At 37.0% G+C, this 18,040-nt stretch overlaps 1 protein-coding gene across 1 annotated transcript in view; it reads right to left on the reverse strand.

Moving 5' to 3' along the window:
- The window catches only part of LOC139969803 (potassium voltage-gated channel subfamily A member 1-like), an 86,466-nt gene that overhangs the window by 46,290 nt on the left and 22,136 nt on the right, over window positions 1-18,040 (reverse strand). Inside the window, exon 2 of the mRNA XM_071975083.1 lies at window positions 11,234-13,373. Coding sequence (XP_071831184.1) covers window positions 11,243-13,063 — 1,821 coding nt within the window. The 5' untranslated portion in view covers window positions 13,064-13,373 and the 3' untranslated portion in view covers window positions 11,234-11,242. The remainder of the gene's footprint in view (window positions 1-11,233; window positions 13,374-18,040) is intronic.

Here is an 18,040-nt window from a genome sequence, read left to right on the forward strand (position 1 = left end):
CCGCATAGTATTTCTCATGAACAGAATATTATAAATTATTGATTCATAATGATTCCTTAATTTGCACATCTGACAAATATATAGGACTAAGATGTGTTGTCCTTTGAGTCACACATTACACTGAAGTTAAAGTACAATGTTTCCTTAACATCAAAACAAATTTGAAATGCCAAACCTCATAGAATTTCTCATAAACAGAATACTATATATTATTGATTAATAATGATTCCTTAATTTGCATATCTGACAAATATATATATGACTAATGTGTTGTTCTATGAGTCACACATTACACTGGAGTTAAATTAAAATGTTTCATTAACATCAAAACATAAAATTCAGCTGTATATTAGTATCAGTCATAGATTCTTCAGTTCTTCAGACTTACATATAATTTACCTCACAAGTTCTTGGCAATTAACTAACCACCATGGGCCACCTTTAACTTGACTATAATGTTCACACATGAGAAGCAATGGTCTGTGTTTTATGGGATGTAAGAATCTCAGGCTAATTTTGATCTGTTATCATCTCCCGTAAATTTGAAACCTTTCATAACCTATATTAATTTAATTGACAGCTCAAACCAATGAATGACTGTCTCAAATTACAAGTTCTATTTAACACACAATGTATATACAACAAAACAAAACCACAACAGAATTGAAAGTATAGCTAGACCTCTTGCAGGCTACAAAACCAGCCATAGTGTTTTGATTTACTATAACAGCCACCAAGTCTATATATGTTAATGCAGTATTTAGTGTTTTTGTTGCAGTTTTAACAATGAAATATGCCTGTATATCAGTACAATACATCTTACAGACCGTGATAAACCTGTCCTGTAAATGGCACCTCTGTGGAATTTTGTGATAATACTTTCGAGGTGATATACACTACAGCTTTTTTTCAAGTTTAACTCGATAATAAGCTCACTTATCAACTATGGTAATTTTGAGAACTGCTTGTTAAGTTTGATAAATTTGCCGCAAAATTGCAAGAGAGCTGCATTAATTGTGCTCTCTGCAGAGACGAGCCATTTCAATGGATTTTGTGCTTCTTATACTCTACCTAAAGGCTATAAGATTCCAAACGACATGCAGCCCGATCGAAAGCAATTTGTGATGTTGTTTGTCTTCACATAATGACGCTCTCTCCTTTTCATGATCATTAGATGACGAAGACCCTGGAATTGACATCTAGATACCCACCGGACTGGCAAGACTCAAAAAATAATAAGCACTAGTCTCACAAGTAGAGTGCAGCATATATATATATATGTATGTATGTATGTATGTATGTATGTATGCAGCACACTGGGAGAAATAAAAACCTTCCCAACATAGGTAATATGGATATGATCCTTGCTAAACTTGGCAATTAAACCTTTTTTTTCATCTTATTTCTTCTAATAGGAGGGTGGAGGGCAGGGATAGTCTTTTTTTCTAACAATTTTTTTAAAATATGAATGTACAGTAGAAGTATAACCTAAAAGGTACCACTTCCAGTATAAATCTATCAAAATGATGTGAAATCTAAGTGTGGCATCCAAAAGAGAGCAGCGAAAACAACTAATATGGAATTCTTATTAAGATATTTCACACAACATTAATAGCCCATGTAGTCAATTCTCAACCGTTCCGTACGATAAATCATCTGTGACAGTTCCTGTTCTACTTTTTTTTCTCTTTTACTTTTCTACCGATATATGAAAGCAATCTTGTTGTTTATACTGTACAACAAAGCAAGTACATGCTCAGTGAAGAATTATCAGAAATGTGATGTAGGCTGATGCACGCCTTCATTCCCAGAGCTATGGCTGCACTATAAGCTTGCAGAAATCTACTGCAGGTTACGCACGCCTGCATTTCCAGAGCTATGGTTGTGCAAGCTTGCAGAAATCTGCTGCAGGTTACGCATACCTACATTTCCAGAGCTATGGATGTGCAGACTTGCAGAAATCTACTGCAGGTTATGCACGCCTGCATTTCCAGAGCTATGATTGCACAAGCTTGCAGAAATCTGCTGCAGGATTACGCACGCCTACATTTCCAGAGCTATGGTTGTGCAAGCTTCCAGAAATCTGCTGCAGGATTAAGCACCCCTGCATTTCCAGAGCTACGGTTGTGCAAGCTTGCAGAAATCTGCTGCAGGCTTATGCATACCTACATTTCCAGAGCTATGGCTGCACAAGCTTGCAGAAATCTGCTGTAGGATTACGCACGCCTACATTTCCAGAGCTATCGTGTTACAAGCTTGCGCAAGTTTGCTGCTGCAGGCTTCTGCACGCCTGCATTTCCAGAGCTATGGTTGTGCAAGCTTGCAGAAATCTGCTGCAGGTTACGCATATCTACATTTCCAGAGCTATGGATGTGCAGGCTGCAGAAATCTGCTGCAGGTTATGCATATCTACATTTCCAGAGCTATGGTTGCGCAAGCTTGCAGAAATCTGCTGCAGGTTTACGCACAACTGCATTTCCAAAGCTATGGTTGCGCAAGCTTGCAGAAATCTGCTCTAGGTTTATGTACACCTACCTTAATTTCCAGAGCAATGGTTGTGCAAGCTTGCAGAAATCTGCTGCAGGCTTCTGCACGCCTACATTTCCAGAGCTTTGGTACTCAAGCTTGCACAAGTAGGCTGTTGCAAGCTTATGCATGCTTGTGTGGCTTGGTTGGATGTAAGTTAGCTGGCAGCCATGCACCTTGCAAAGCATATAGCATGCTTGCGGAAACTTGTTTTCCTGAAAGAGTATGCATGAGTACAATATAACTTTGCCTTACAATAGTACATGTACATGAATTATGTCATGTTGGTTTACTCACTCTGAATTATCACACCTATAAGTTCTATATACCGTTTGCTATATATGTTTTATGTTCAATGGCACACTGTACATTAATTTATATGCATTACTATTTTTCTTTCACTACTGTAGTACCAAACGTCTAGCTTTTTTATTAAACTGCTTCATGCAGAATGATCCTGTTTTATGTATGCTTACAAAATGATTTTTGTACATTTGCTTTTTGAATATATATATATGTATATATATATGTAGATATACATATACTGTTAAAATGGTTGCATTCCAAGCAACAGTGGAACGTTTGACAAATTAAACGTAATTCTCATGGGAAATTGGGTAAAATTGATGTTGCAGGAACGATGATGGGAGAGGGATAATTATTCACATCCAATCTTAAACCAGCAATTAATCAAAGATACACTATGTACAGTTGGAGTTGTAGCCAAGTCTAGGTATATCTACACACACACACACATATGAACAATGCATATGTATATACGCACATGTAATGCTATGCGATTGGTCTTTTCAAATGTAAACGTAAAACTTATCTTTTGAGCTAACTTTGACGTCTAATCTGTTCTGAAGGTTTTGTATCTTTTATGCATTTTATTCGTTTTCCTTCTCTTTATCCTTCTTATATTGTACATCACCACAGAACATTTTTATAGTTGTGGTGCTTTGTAAAGTTTATTATTATTATTACCATTATGATTATTATTATTATAATTATTATGTAATTTATAGAAATTTGTCGTCCATGAGAGCTAGCAAACAACTGTTTAACATATGAACAGTACTCTTCTCAAGATATGGATAATTATTGAAGTTTTGGCACATATCAGGGAGATTGAAGAAAGTGCGAAGAAATGTATCGACACCTACAGTATTATATATCCCATAATAAGAAAAAACAGGATTAGCAAAACTCTAATGCTCCACATTTAAACAGGCTAAATTGGTAAATATTTTCAAAAGGAATTTTCTGGAAGTTAGAATCTTCAAAGTCATTTCCAATAGTTGAGAGATGGCCAATGAGACAAATAAACAAATCTCAATGAAGAAGAACTCTAAGCAATGGGAGTAAATTTGGGAAGAATTTCTCCTAAAATAAGATGATATAGATTCAATATTTTTTTTTTTTTTTAAAGATCATGGTACGTATAAATATAGCTCTAAATTTTACCAGGCTAAAATAGCTAAATATTATCAAAAGTATCTTTCCAGGAAATTTCTACCCTTTTCAACAAATTATTTCCAGAGATTAAGAAGTTTCCAATGAGACAATATAACATGTCTCAATGAGGAAGAACTCTTGACTGTAGGAGTGAGTGTGAGTAAAATCAGTTTGAAATCCATATTTTTTACTTTCTAAGATACTAACTGAGGCTAACGCTCCATTGACTGGCAACCTTATAATTATGCTGGTAGGTGACTTGATTTTGTCAGTATCTCAAGTGATATTTGATAATCAATTATCCCATTGAAGCAGTTTATTCATAAGTTTAGCTATCAATTTCATTTCAAGAATAGCAAAGGAAAATTCAAAACAGCTTTTACTTTCTAAACTGATCTAGAAACACATCGTCGGGCTGACAAAATGTTTAAGAACCAAAATGACTGGTTTGTATTTGTTATTTACTATTCTCTTTCACAGTTCATTCATTTTTTGAGAACCTCTAGGGTTGGCTTATAGTGTCTAATTAGCTCGAGAAACACAGGACTGGGGAACATTAACGACCCAAGATAAAAATGCTGGTAGAGAGGAAATCTTTGGGTAAAAGTTTGATTCAGAATCTTTAAGACTGTTCCAAAAATGGGCTTTGATGTCATTATATTGTTGCTTTGTTTTTGTGTGTGTGTGTGGGGCGGGGAGAGGGGGGTGGAGGTGGAGGTGGTGGGAAGGAGGAAGCAGGGCACTCCTTAACAATTTCTATAGAGTTCATCCCTAGCCATATGGGACAAACAATTGTTGGGGATGGAAGAAAGGGGTGAAGGTAGGGTTCTTCTTAATAATTTCCAGAAGTCATCCTTAGGCATTTTCTGTAGGAGCAACGATTGGTCTGAAAATTCTTTTATTAGATAAATAGGCAGTGGTTACAGCAATACTACTTTGTGCACTATGGACAGGTTTTAAAATTAACTACCCAACAGCTTTGGCAAAAAATTGCTGCAAAATGTCCATGAATTCTGATGCCATGCCACACTGCCCTTCCCTCCTCCTTCCAGCCCCCACCCTACCTATCTGTTCCCCTTCTGAACCACAACCAGCCTACCCATTCCCTTTCCTATCTCAACCTTTTTCTTCCCTTCATGGCCCAACACCTTTTTCAATCACCTCCATGCCAGTAAAGGTTCCAGTAAGTGCTGTACTTATTAGTGCCTAATACAGCCAATAACTAACAGTGGATATGACTTGCACGTACAAGCATACATCTTTGGCTACATATTACATCTGTTTCAAGCTAAAAATTTGCCATTGATTTCTTTTTCAAGTTCTGATCATTAGGTGCCCCAGACTTGTTGTTAAGCCAACTTGAGCAAGTACAGTACTCTATTCTCTGAACTGCTTTGAGTGTTCTCTCAGCTTTTGTTGTTGTTGTAAATATACAGTACTTGTCCCACAATTGCATATATACTGAGGTGCTAAGTAGTAGCACATGTGATACTGCAAACTGTACAGCACAATACTACAGTTATAGCTAGCGTAGATCTATATCAATGCATACCACACAGTGTGCTGTAAGTGTGATCTTAATTTTTGAGCCCTCATTGTTCTTGCTGATTAAGAAGTTTTGCAGATTGCCCTTGGTTTTCTTTCTTCTTTTAGTTTTGGTTGTCGCAATAGATTGACAACTCTACAAAGATCAGCTGTTTAATGGGCTGGACAGTCAAAAACAGATACTAGGAAATGTTGTACAACAAAGGGTCCCAGGAAAAGACTAAAGAGTTGGCAGGGACCCTCAGGCATGCCTTGGGGGAGAAACATTAAGTGAAGGGGATACATGACTTAGGTAGGGATATTAAGAGATGGGGATATATGTCTAAGGAAGGGATATTAAGAGAATGGGATATGTGCCTTAGGGAGGAATATATTAAGAGAAGGGGATATATTCCTTAGTGAGGTAAATTAAGTGAAGGGGATACATGCCTTAGGGAGGGATATTAAGAGGGACATATGCCTTAGGGAGGGATATATAGTAAGAGTAGGGGGAATATGTCCCAACCTTCTAATTAGCAATTATATATAGCTAAATTCCTATAACTGAGATGAATATGAAATTTGCTACCATGTATTTATCAGCTTTTCATGTAATATGTTCTGATCACATTCATTTCCAGTTTCCTGTGAAATTTCTATTCTTTTCTGTCTTATTTCTTAACAAAGTGAAAACATACATTTCTTTCATATGTTTTCTAATTCTGCTTCAATCCATGCCTCTGTGTGTGTCAAACAAACTGCAGGCCTTCATTAAATCTTAACATGTACTGCTCGGCCTTTCAAAATCTGCTCATTTATTCTCCCCCCTCCCCCCCCCCTCCTGTCCAATGGAAGGCTGGCTGATCTTGTTCAGGTCCCAAAGAGTGGAACAGTCTTCCAAACCGTATCAAAAATGCTCATACTATTGATATTTTCAAGAAACTGCTAAAACATTACTTGTTTGAATAAGCGTAAGTTAATGTCATGTAACTGTCACATAGAGATTTTGAACAGCGTTTGTTGATATTGGCACTATATAAATTTTTCTGATTGATTATTGATTGATCACATTAATGAAAGCCATGGTTAACTTGGCTGACAAGTTACATATATGCACATATGAGTAACATACAAATATTACCATATTTATTTACATCATAAATATGTGTAAAGTATACACACAAATTCTATATTCATGACAGTTGAAATTCAGTCACTTTTGTGAACGGAAAGCTCTACCACCACCTCCCAAGGCAACCTTAAAGGCATTGAAGACTCGCCCCAAACCGCGTGCGGCCATCTGAAAAAGTTGACTTTCTGTTGCTTGCAAGTGACGTTTTGTTTGTGTCACTACAAAATGCAAACAGTAATGAAACGTGATACCTTGTTATGTTTAGCTGGACCTGAGATGTCCATTGCTGTATCATTTATACACTGTGCTGTGGGTATTGACCGCAGCTGTTTGTACTGACTGTACACTATAGTGTCTAATTACCGACAGTAGCAAGCAGTGTGTGTATTTTCTGGGATCGATGGTGGTGTCTAACACTTCTGTTACACCTCATTCAAAATTAGGTCAGATTACCGGCATTAGATGCTTCTTTTTACGCGAGTCTTCACACCCTTTAAGCTTCAAGCTCTATGGGGGCATTTTTGTCAATTATTTACAAATTTTATTTCCACTCCCTTAATTAGAATGTTTTCATGTGAAACCTGAAAGTGCGATCAATCCATCCATCCATCCATCCATCCAATGATCAATTTAATCAATCAATTTTCCACAAAAAAAAAAAAAAACTGCATATATCTTTGACATGTACTGTACATGTAGTATGCTTAAGAATGCTTTTATTATTACAAAATGTGATATAAATGTTGCTTTAAACATTTTGCATACATAAAGTTATAAATTACAGTACGTCGCCATAACAATTCTAGATCAAAGGTACAACAAAGGCTCTGATATTTACTTACTTTTCAGTTTACTTACTAATTTCTCAACCTTGATTGTTATTCTGTTAAAACAGTATAAGGCCACACAGATGGCTAGCCAATTAAGGATCAAGTAATCAAGTCACATTATGTCATGCTTGCCTGAATTTTTCTAATTTTGTCACCGAATCCACCTAACCATGCAGAGAAGCAAGGAAGTAAGTCAACTAACAACACAGCACTGCTGGTCTTCAAATGTTGTATAATGAAATAAATACCAGTAAAAAACACTGGTCTTCAAAATGTTGTACTTTTTCTTCTTTTGCTTAATTTTTTGTTCTAAAGATTTTTGTGATTTAAAATATATCTCATTTCTTTCGTTTTCTTATCAAGTTTATGCCACATCATCTAAGTAGGATATATATACATTTTAATACTTAAGTTATAAAATTACGCAAACATGAATAATATGAGCAGGTGAACATTACAATTTGAACATTCAGTACTGTACTTAACATATCTTAGTATCTTTTTATTATATCTTTCTTTGAAGATCACACATGTTAAAGCAGATATAACACTAAAGCCCGGGTCACATCTGTGCGATTCAACACGCAACTAAAATCACGCGAATCAGAAGAGTTGCTTCAAAGAAGTTGCGCTGATTAGGACATTGCTCTATTGCAAATCGACGGCGCAATTTTTATTGCGCAACAAGTTGATACCCGTGTCTAACTACGCGATTCAACCTTCAATTGTATTGCGAGTTGAATCGCGTGTTGAATCGCGCAGATGTGACCCGGGCTTAAGATACACACACCTAAATTAGGCAATGAATACTGGTCAGTTTAAAACAGGTACTGCACAGTAGCTGTGTGCATGATGTCATATACCAGCAATTTCAAATTCTGTCTATGTATTCAAACCAAACACTCTTGGTTATTGTAGTGCGCATGCGTGCTATACACTATGGGCATTACTGGCCAAGTGAACAATACCTACATGACTGGACGTTGAAACTTGAAAGTTTCATATAGTCTCTGTACATCTGCAGTTTCAGAGGCTAGCTGCGTAGCCAAGCTATTCACAGGCGCCCTCACTTTGTAGGCCTGTACCTACATGACAATGTCCACCCATACAATAACAGCATGCACAATCGTAAATATACTGCATGCACTCCACGGACACTACAATACAGCGTATTTGCAGGCAAATGCATTTCTAGAGTTAAAATATTACTCTCCTTAAATGTTACATGCTGTTGATTTCTTCTTGAAAATGTGATACAAATAGGGGAGGGGGCAATGTAGGACATGTACAAACAGGAAGGGTTAGGTGAAGGAAATTGGGAAATACTGCAAATTAAGGTACAGTTGTGATATGAGAAAGAAAAGTGAGATATCATATATGGATAAGTCAGGTATCATACATGGAAAGTGACATATCATACACGAACAAGTGAGATATCATACATGGATTTAAGTTACATATCATACATGTATTAAGTGAGATATCACATACGAAAAGTGACATATCATACATGGTACAGTGATATATCATACATGGAAAGTGACATATCATACACGGAAACGTGAGATATCATACAAGTGAGATATCATACATGGATTTAAGTGACATATCATACAAGGTACAGTCATTTGTCATACATGAACAGTGACATATCATACATGAAAAAGTGAGATATCATACACAGAAAAGTGATATATCATACAAGCTATTAAAGTGAGATATCATACACGGACAAGTGTGATATCAAACATAGAACAGTGACATATCATACATGGAAAAAGTGAGATATCATACACAGAAAAGTGATATATCATACAAGGTATTAAAGTGAAATATCATACACGGACAAGTGAGATATCATACATGGATTTAAGTGTCATATCATACATGGTACAGTCATATGTCATACATGAATAGCACTGACATATCATACATGGAAAAAGTGAGATATCATACAAGGTATTAGAGTGAAATATCATACACGGACAAGTGATATATATCATACACGGAAAAGTGAGATACCATAGACGCAGATAATTGAGATATCATAAATAGAAATGTGGCATATCATACATGGAAAGTGATATATCATATATATAGAGGCAAATGGCAAATGAAATGGATGCATAGGGATTCTACAGTGCACAGAAAGCAAACAAAAGACATTTAGAGGGAGTTTGGCAAGGAAGTGAGAGAGGATTAATGAGTCAATTGCTTAAATTTAACGTCCCACTTCTTCAATACATATGGCAAATTTTTGTAAAGTGCTGTAAAATTGTATCTGTATGTACTGTAGATAGAACAGTGTGATATGGTTGTGTCAGATAGGATAGCTTAATGCATCTGTGCAGATTGTTGGTGTGAGTATGCAACAATCAACTGGTTTATCACACACAATATCAAACATAGCACAGATGTGAATTGACGTTAACTCTGCATGACTTAACTCGTTGACCTTCAAAACCTAGTTTGCCTTAATTAAACATGTGCAAGTTTTAAATAACTTACAACATCAAGATGAGCCATCTTCCATGGCTATATATCTATATATATAGATATATATCGATATATATATATATATATATATCGATATATATATATATATATATATATATATATATATATCGATATATATCGATATATATATATATATATATATTTCTGAAGGACACGTGCTGTGCAGAAGTTACGATAAAAATGATTTTGACTGAATTTTTTAAAATTTGGGTTACCTCAAGAGGAGTTTTCGTAACTGTCCTGTACACGTCATGTATGCACAGCAACATAGACACGCAGAACTTTCATATATGTTATAGAGCTCGTACTGCGAAGTTTCTGCCATCTTTTTGCATCAGACATGTTTTAATCCATTCCAAACTTGTGTACTGTATGTTTACACAGTCTGGATCACCATCATCATGACATACTTAGAAAAGGGTAACCTCATATAGTTCAAAACATGAGGAATCTGTACCAGACACTTTCATGTGACTTGCTTTACATAAAGATCTCCTTAATTTGGAAAAACTGAAGAAGAAATTTCAGTGTTTGCACAACCTACATCAAAATCAAAGTCGCAAAGACATTCCTATCGATCGATATGAACAGGCTTGACTGTCTACTGTCGTGATTTTGTGTTTTCATTTCGCTACTGTGGACTCCATAATAGGACCAGCAAAAGAATGTTCTATTTCCTACAGAGTGTTCACAGAATTAATGATGATGATGATGTTCAAACCATTTCCCTGATTGTTGGTCAGGTTTTCAAGGTTGGGATTCTATCAAATGGCTCGACACTAAGATTAACAGCCATCTTTGATACCATTGTAGGTAGTAGCAATTTAGAAGAAGTAAGTGGTACTAATGGTTAACTTGTAACACAAATAGTTTTCTGAGTTCTTGGATTTGATTAACCCTCATATTTAGACAGTTTTGTTGTAAGGCTCTGTGATTTTAATCGATATGGCTGGACAATGATTTATGGGTTGTTTTTTTTTATACCACTAGCAATAGAAGATCAAATGGTAGCCTGCTTATATATGGATTAAGATAGCTAATGGCTATAAACAGTTTTCTAAACTCATTGCATGAGTAGACAATTGATGGTGTCCATAAAGTTTGTAACGTGCAGTTTCCCTGCACGTTGTGCTTTCTTTATGGTCAGACCTTGTTTTCTCACCCCATAATGTGACTTACAAACGGATATAATTTACAGTATACTTTCTATCCTAGACCAGCAAAAAAAAATGAATATCGTACTTACGGTTTTGGGCTACACATCAGTTTCTATGCTCACGGAGTTGACATTCATATTGATACAGTTTCCCTGCACGTTGTTAGGCTTTGTGTTGTCGTTATGGTTAGACTTTAATTTGTCGCCCCCTAGCAGGCCTTCCTCCATCTCCACCACATCGGCGGAGTTGTCCGTCTCGTCGAAGCTTTTACTTCTTCGGCTTCGTCTGCTGGAGGAAGGTGAGGGCATCATGAAGCCAGGCCCACTCTGCACGTGGGAGTAGGTGCCCTCGTCGTTCTCTGCCTCGCGGTGGTAAAAATAATTAAAATTTGAGACGATAACAGGCACCGGAAGTGCTATGGTAAGCACACCAGTGATAGCACATAGAGACCCAACAATCTTAGCACCTGTACTCTGAGGTTTCATGTCCCCATAACCCACTGTAGTCATGGTAACCACAGCCCACCAAAATGCATCCGGGATGCTCCTAAATACTGGTTCTCCCTTGTCATTGACGCTCTCGGCGTCGGCAAAATAAACTGCACTTGAAAACAGAACGACACCAATGCATAGAAAGAAAATAAGGAGGCCCAGCTCCCGCATACTGGCCTTGAGAGTCCGTCCCAGGATTTGCAAGCCACGCGAGTGCCGCGACAACTTAAATATTCTGAAGACACGGACCAACCTAACGACCCTGAGAATCGCCAGGGACATCGTCTGGCTGCTATTGTTTTTATCTGACTCTTCCGAGGTCGTCGAGGACTGGGCGATCACGGTTCCCTCCTGGATAAAATACGGCAATATTGCTACTAAGTCAATTACATTCATGACATTCTTGAGAAAAACGATCTTGCTCGGAGACGAGATGAAACGAACGATAAATTCAAACGTGAACCAGATGATGCATATAGTTTCTATGATGAAGAAAGGATCCGTTACATGTTTGACAAAGTCCTCATCGTTGCCGGTCTTGGGGGAAGGGGTGGTAGAGCTAACTCCACATTTATTGGGGTTCACCGGTTTGGGGTAGCCTACTATCTCCGGCATTGTTTCCATACAGAAGGTGATAATAGAGACCAGTATCACAGTGACCGATATGATAGCGATCACACGGGCTCCGCGTGAACTCTCGGGATATTCAAAGAGGAGCCACATCTTCCTCTGCCAACTTTTGGTGGGAAGAATTCTCTCCTCTTCCTGTATGAAGCCCTCGTCCTCCCGGTACTTCAACAGTGCCTCCTCTCCGAGCTCGAAGAACTTGATCTCTTCCGTGAAGATGTCGATCGGAACGCTGACCGGCCGTCTTAATCTTCCCCCGCTCTGATAATAGTACAATATGGCGTCGAAGCTCGGCCTGTTCCTGTCGAAGAAATATTCGTTGCGTATGGGGTCGAAGAATCGGATTCTGCGTTGTGGGTTGCCCAGGAGTGTGTTTGGAAACTGGCAAAGAGTTTTGAGGTGGGTTTCGTATCGGAGTCCACTTACGTTGATGACGATACGTTCCCAGCCGGGGTCCTGCTCGTCGATGTCGATATTGCTCTCCACGGAATCGTCGTCGTTCGGGTAAAACAGTTGTGGCATAGACTGGGTGGGCGACTCCTTCGCCTCTCCAGGGTATTGCTTGGATTGGGCCATGTTATGGGGCACGCTGTAGGGCGCCACCGCACCGGCACCCGTGCCACTGCCAGCGACAGAATCATGGGTGCCCATGTGGAAGGCCGCTTCCATATTGCCACCACGAACTGACTGGGGCTTGTGACGCCCCAGGTTTGACAATATTGGGTGCAGACCCCAACGCTCAATGAAATCAAGTTTACGGTTCCCCACTTTGGCAGTCGGCCTTCTGTGTCTTTCGCCCATAAAGCCTCGTGATTATTTCCAACATATGATCAGTTAATATCCGGCTCTCCTGAAAATCTTACCTCCACATATCACTGAGTATCTCTCTCGATCACGAGTCACGATTGCGTTCGCTTATTCATGATATGCATGAGAACATGCAAACTCGGGGGCCAAAAAACCATCATTATAAGTTGTTTTAGCTTAAAAATCTATTTTAAAATTTGAAAATCTATCAAAAGAATCGGACTGGTCTTTTTTAAATTTGGAAGTCCATTCCTGAATTGACTGATCTTCTTCTTTTGTTGTTCCTCACTTCCATCCAGAGTGCCTGCAACAAAAAAAAGAAGAAAAAAAATGCAAAAAATCACAAGAAATGAAATTGTTACCCTTTCTATCAGCAATAAACAGCTTCATTAAAAGAATTATCACTTTATGAAAGAGTGATATAAAGCAACACAAAATTTAAAATGGAATTCAAAATCTAACTGGAAAATTTAAGACCAGAGAAATATAAGAGTCTGCAACAGGATTTAAAACAGTGGAACATGCCCTGTGCTGTACCATCTGAGAGATATCCTACTTTCATGCAATCACTACAATCACATTTTCTTGTATCGTTTAGACTTTTTTGGATCGTGTTCTTATAATCTTTGCACTTTTGCAAATGTATCTGTTAGTCTGCTTTCATTGACAAATGGCATCAGGACTATAGAACTGTTATTTACGTATTTTAGTAGATAAAGTACACATTTGTGTACACTATAAGCTTGTTACTGTAACATCAATATAAACAAAGCCACATATAATTGACCTTCCTAATAACATGACTAATTTTGCGCTGTAGTTCTAGTGGGCTACAGAGCAACATTATATTTCCACATCAGTGTCTTGTTCAATAATGTTACTTTAAGATGTTATGTCCCAGCATGTCACATGTTCATCGTTAAATGCAGCTTCAAAGATAATAAACAAACAAAAAAAAGATTGATGGCATACATGTATATTTTGTGATTTATTTTACTATAAAGTCATTCATACACAGTAATATCTGGCTAACAAAACTAAATAGTCTCACAGACAGACAGACAAACACTAATGTTATAATATGGCTCACAAAACCCATGGCATCTCGGTAGCTGGCCTTTTCAACCCCACACAAAAAGTTAAAAGGTAAAAAGTTATTTACCATAGCCTTTCTTTAGACCTAATTATAGACCTAATTTATAGCCCCATTATGCACCACTTTCTCTCCAAAATTTAAATTTTCTCTAGAGGAATATAACCCTAGACCCTGCAAACCCCCTTCACCCACCACCCCTCCCAACCCCCCCCCCCACCATCCCATCAAAGAACCTTTCTTTTATAAATCTTGGCTCTTCCCCTTCCAGTCATTTCTGAGATAAATTATGCTCTTCATTTTATACAACAAATGGCACCTCAAAATATTAGTAACCTTCAAATTAGCATATAAAACTGTAGGATTGTTCGACACCTAAGTATTATTGATAGCTCTGGTCTAGAAGCCTGTGATATATCAGAAAGTAAGCAAGCCCTCATTTAATTATGAGAACAGCAAAAGTACTTACATGCATTATAACAGCTCTATACAGGTCTGTGTTCAAACATTCACAAAATTTATTTACTTAATTAGCGAGCCTTTTTCCTTTCTTTAATGCTGATCTCTACAATTTACAGTTGCTAAGTACATACCATTTCTAAAATTTTCAGTTACAGGTAATCAGTTGCTTTTGAATAATTGGTGATTTAGCTACCAACTTCTTCTGTTCTGGGCCTGATCACAAAGGACTACTGTACTGTGGGTACTAGAGTTTATTATGCCATTGGAGTTGCTACAATGTGAGACCTTTATGCTAACTTATTTCCTTCAATGACCCCCATACACACACACACAGACCTCTTGTACAATACAGAACTACACAATACATCCTAGCTTGAAAGGATTTGACCGCATGACTGACCTAGTCCTGTGTTCTTAGACTTGGAGACTTAGACCATTTAATAGATGAGAACGATATAAGGCAACAATAGTTAACCCTCGTTTTTTGCATAGAATACTTAGTTGTCAAATGAAAGTTATATGCAAGACCAATCATCACTTAAGAATGCAAGATATGCTATATAGAATATATAGCTTATAGGCACCCCTTAAATTGTACAAACTCCTCTTAGATCTTAAAAAAAATGTTTTCTAGTTTCTGCACAAATCAATTTCCGAAAGTAACAAATTTGACCAGCTTTCAGGCTTATAAAGTAATATGCTAAAAGTTTGGAAGAACTTGATCATTTATTAGATTTCTAGATTTTTTTTCTTTTTTGAACTTGTTTAATTCATGCAAGTAGAATTCATAATTCGCAGGGAAAGAGGTTGAGCGATGGATGGCAATACACTGGGTATAACAATAAGTTGCAAAAGAGAAACAACACACACGACAGTAAAATGTGCTACATTTCAAACATGTGTCGTCAACATGTACACTCTGCTTGAATCAAATTTACTCGATAAAAGTTAAAAGGCACACGACGTTCCGATCCTATACCAAAATCTTCCTCAAAGGCAAAGAGTTTTCAGCTAGTTCATGCAGACAATCTTGCTAGCTGGGATCAAAAGATTAGGATCAAAGAATTAGGTTCTTTTCATAATGCTTTGGTTCCCTTCTAAAAGCTGAATTTTTTTTATGGTGCCCATGAACCTATTTGTACATACATATGGATGGAAGACGATTTCTAACTTGCTGTAAATAGTTGCCTTGTCCCTCTCAAACTTTTGGTTCAAGCCTCAGCTGATCCGACATTTGCAAACATTCTACTCTAATACAGTGCGACAAAGTTTCAACTCAAATCAATTAAAAATACAGGTTTCATTTTAATGTATACATGTAGAGGTGTTATAATACACAAGACAATATCAATGACGACATCTCGACGCTAACTACCTTATGTTCCGGAAGCGTTTGACATTGGAAACCACTGGTAAGATATTAACGATATGTTGAAGGACGTTTGTCCTCAGACACATCTTGCCGGCTGATGCACATATGTTGCTTCATGACGGTGCTAGGAGTCACAGTTTATTAAAGTCATCGATTAATCAATGACAAACTACTTGTGAAAATGTCAATAAATTATTGTAACTCTTTCACAAAACGGAAGTAAAGGAAAACATTGGAACCACACACGAAATATATATACTATTCGTGAATGAATACGGATTTACAACTTTTTGTTCAAAACAATCAAAACTGTTTAACAGGGCTAGACGTCAACTTTTCCGTCATTCTGTCTGAGTTCAAACATCAATTAGGAAACTAAAAGAGAAAAAAAATAATAATTACTATAAAACTATTGATTTTACTCTACATGAGCTTCAAACAAAGAAAAAAGACTGTGAAAATAATTCAGCTGTTTGCACAGGATGCATGTTTTGCATATATACTATGTAAGTAAAATGACATAGACTGTATACATAGTTTTATTCTTTGTGCATACTTGCCATGAAAGGAGGACACTGAATGATGGCATTTTCAGAAACGATATCTTATTTAGCTTTAATTATCATTTCATTAATAATCTCACTAATTAATGAACACATAATTAGAATATTTCAGCATTTCCATATTTTTAAGGAAGAAAACTTCAAGAAAAAAAATGAGTTACTTCAGATATTATTAGAGAAATCCAGAGAAATAAGATATGACTCATAATTGACAAATAAGGAATAAAGTTTTAGAAAATATATTGGAATTTTCGGTCCCCCTGGGACCTTCGTCAGCAATTCTTGGCAGTCGAATGAAAGTACAAAATATATATATAACCACAACATTTCTGAAGAAATCCTTGAACTGGTCTTACTGTATCTACCGATCATTATACCAACATGGACATTTATGTTTTGTAACTGAAGATTCAAATATTTCATGAAGGTTGCTTTAAAGAAGACACCAATTTAAGATGACATTCATCAAATCCAATCTCCACTAACCACGAAGATGAAAACACGAATTAGTACAAATTGGTAAATCATTTGATAAATACACGTCTTTCGCCATTGTCGTTTACTTCCACTTCATTTCACAGCATCTTTTGTATGTGTACGTATGTATGTATGTATGTACGTATGTATGGGTGTATGTATGTATGTATGTATGTATGTATGTATGTATGTATGTATGTATGTATGTATGTATGTATGTATGTATGTATGTATGTATGTATGTATGTATGTATGTATGTATGTATGTATGTATGTATGTATGTATGTATGTATGTACAGTATGTGTATATTTACCTCAGAGGCCATGAGAAAGGGCAGATCTGAAGATGTATGTAGTATCATGCACATGGGCGCACTGCAGCAGCACAATGACAGCTCTGGACATATTTTTAGAGGTACTTTTTAAGAAAAGTCACCCAAGAAAGAACCTGGACACGAAAAAAACCAAACAACCGAACGACTGATCCACTCTCAACCCCAGTCCCCATTGCATCGAGACTGTGACTGTCTGATCATCCTCAGGTGTGTATCACGATTCCCCTAGAAGGGGAACATGATACTCTTTAGAAAAGTCATATGGGAAAGGGGAACCTAATGATACTTTTTAGAAAAGTCACACAGGAAAGAACCTGGACACGAAAAAAACAAACAATTGAACGACTGAACCGCGGTTAACCCCAGTCCTCTTGCATCAAGACTGTGACTGTGTGATCATCGTCAGGTGTGTATCACGACTTCCCTACAAGGAGAACATACAGTAATACTACACAGGACCTCAGCCAAAAGGCATTCATAATTCCACAAAACTTATTTTTCAATTAATGAAAGAATCTTCTAAATTTGAACAGTTTATGAAATGTATGAAATGCAAAGTGGCGATTTGACTAAGTACTATGTTTTCTGATATAATGAAACTCGCTGAACGGTTCACTTTGGGAATATTGACCAAAACTGTGCAGAACAAATAGATTTCTGGAGTCCAG

Source organism: Apostichopus japonicus, chromosome 7 (genome assembly GCF_037975245.1).
Source record: "Apostichopus japonicus isolate 1M-3 chromosome 7, ASM3797524v1, whole genome shotgun sequence".
In the NCBI taxonomy this organism is placed as follows: domain Eukaryota; kingdom Metazoa; phylum Echinodermata; class Holothuroidea; order Aspidochirotida; family Stichopodidae; genus Apostichopus; species Apostichopus japonicus.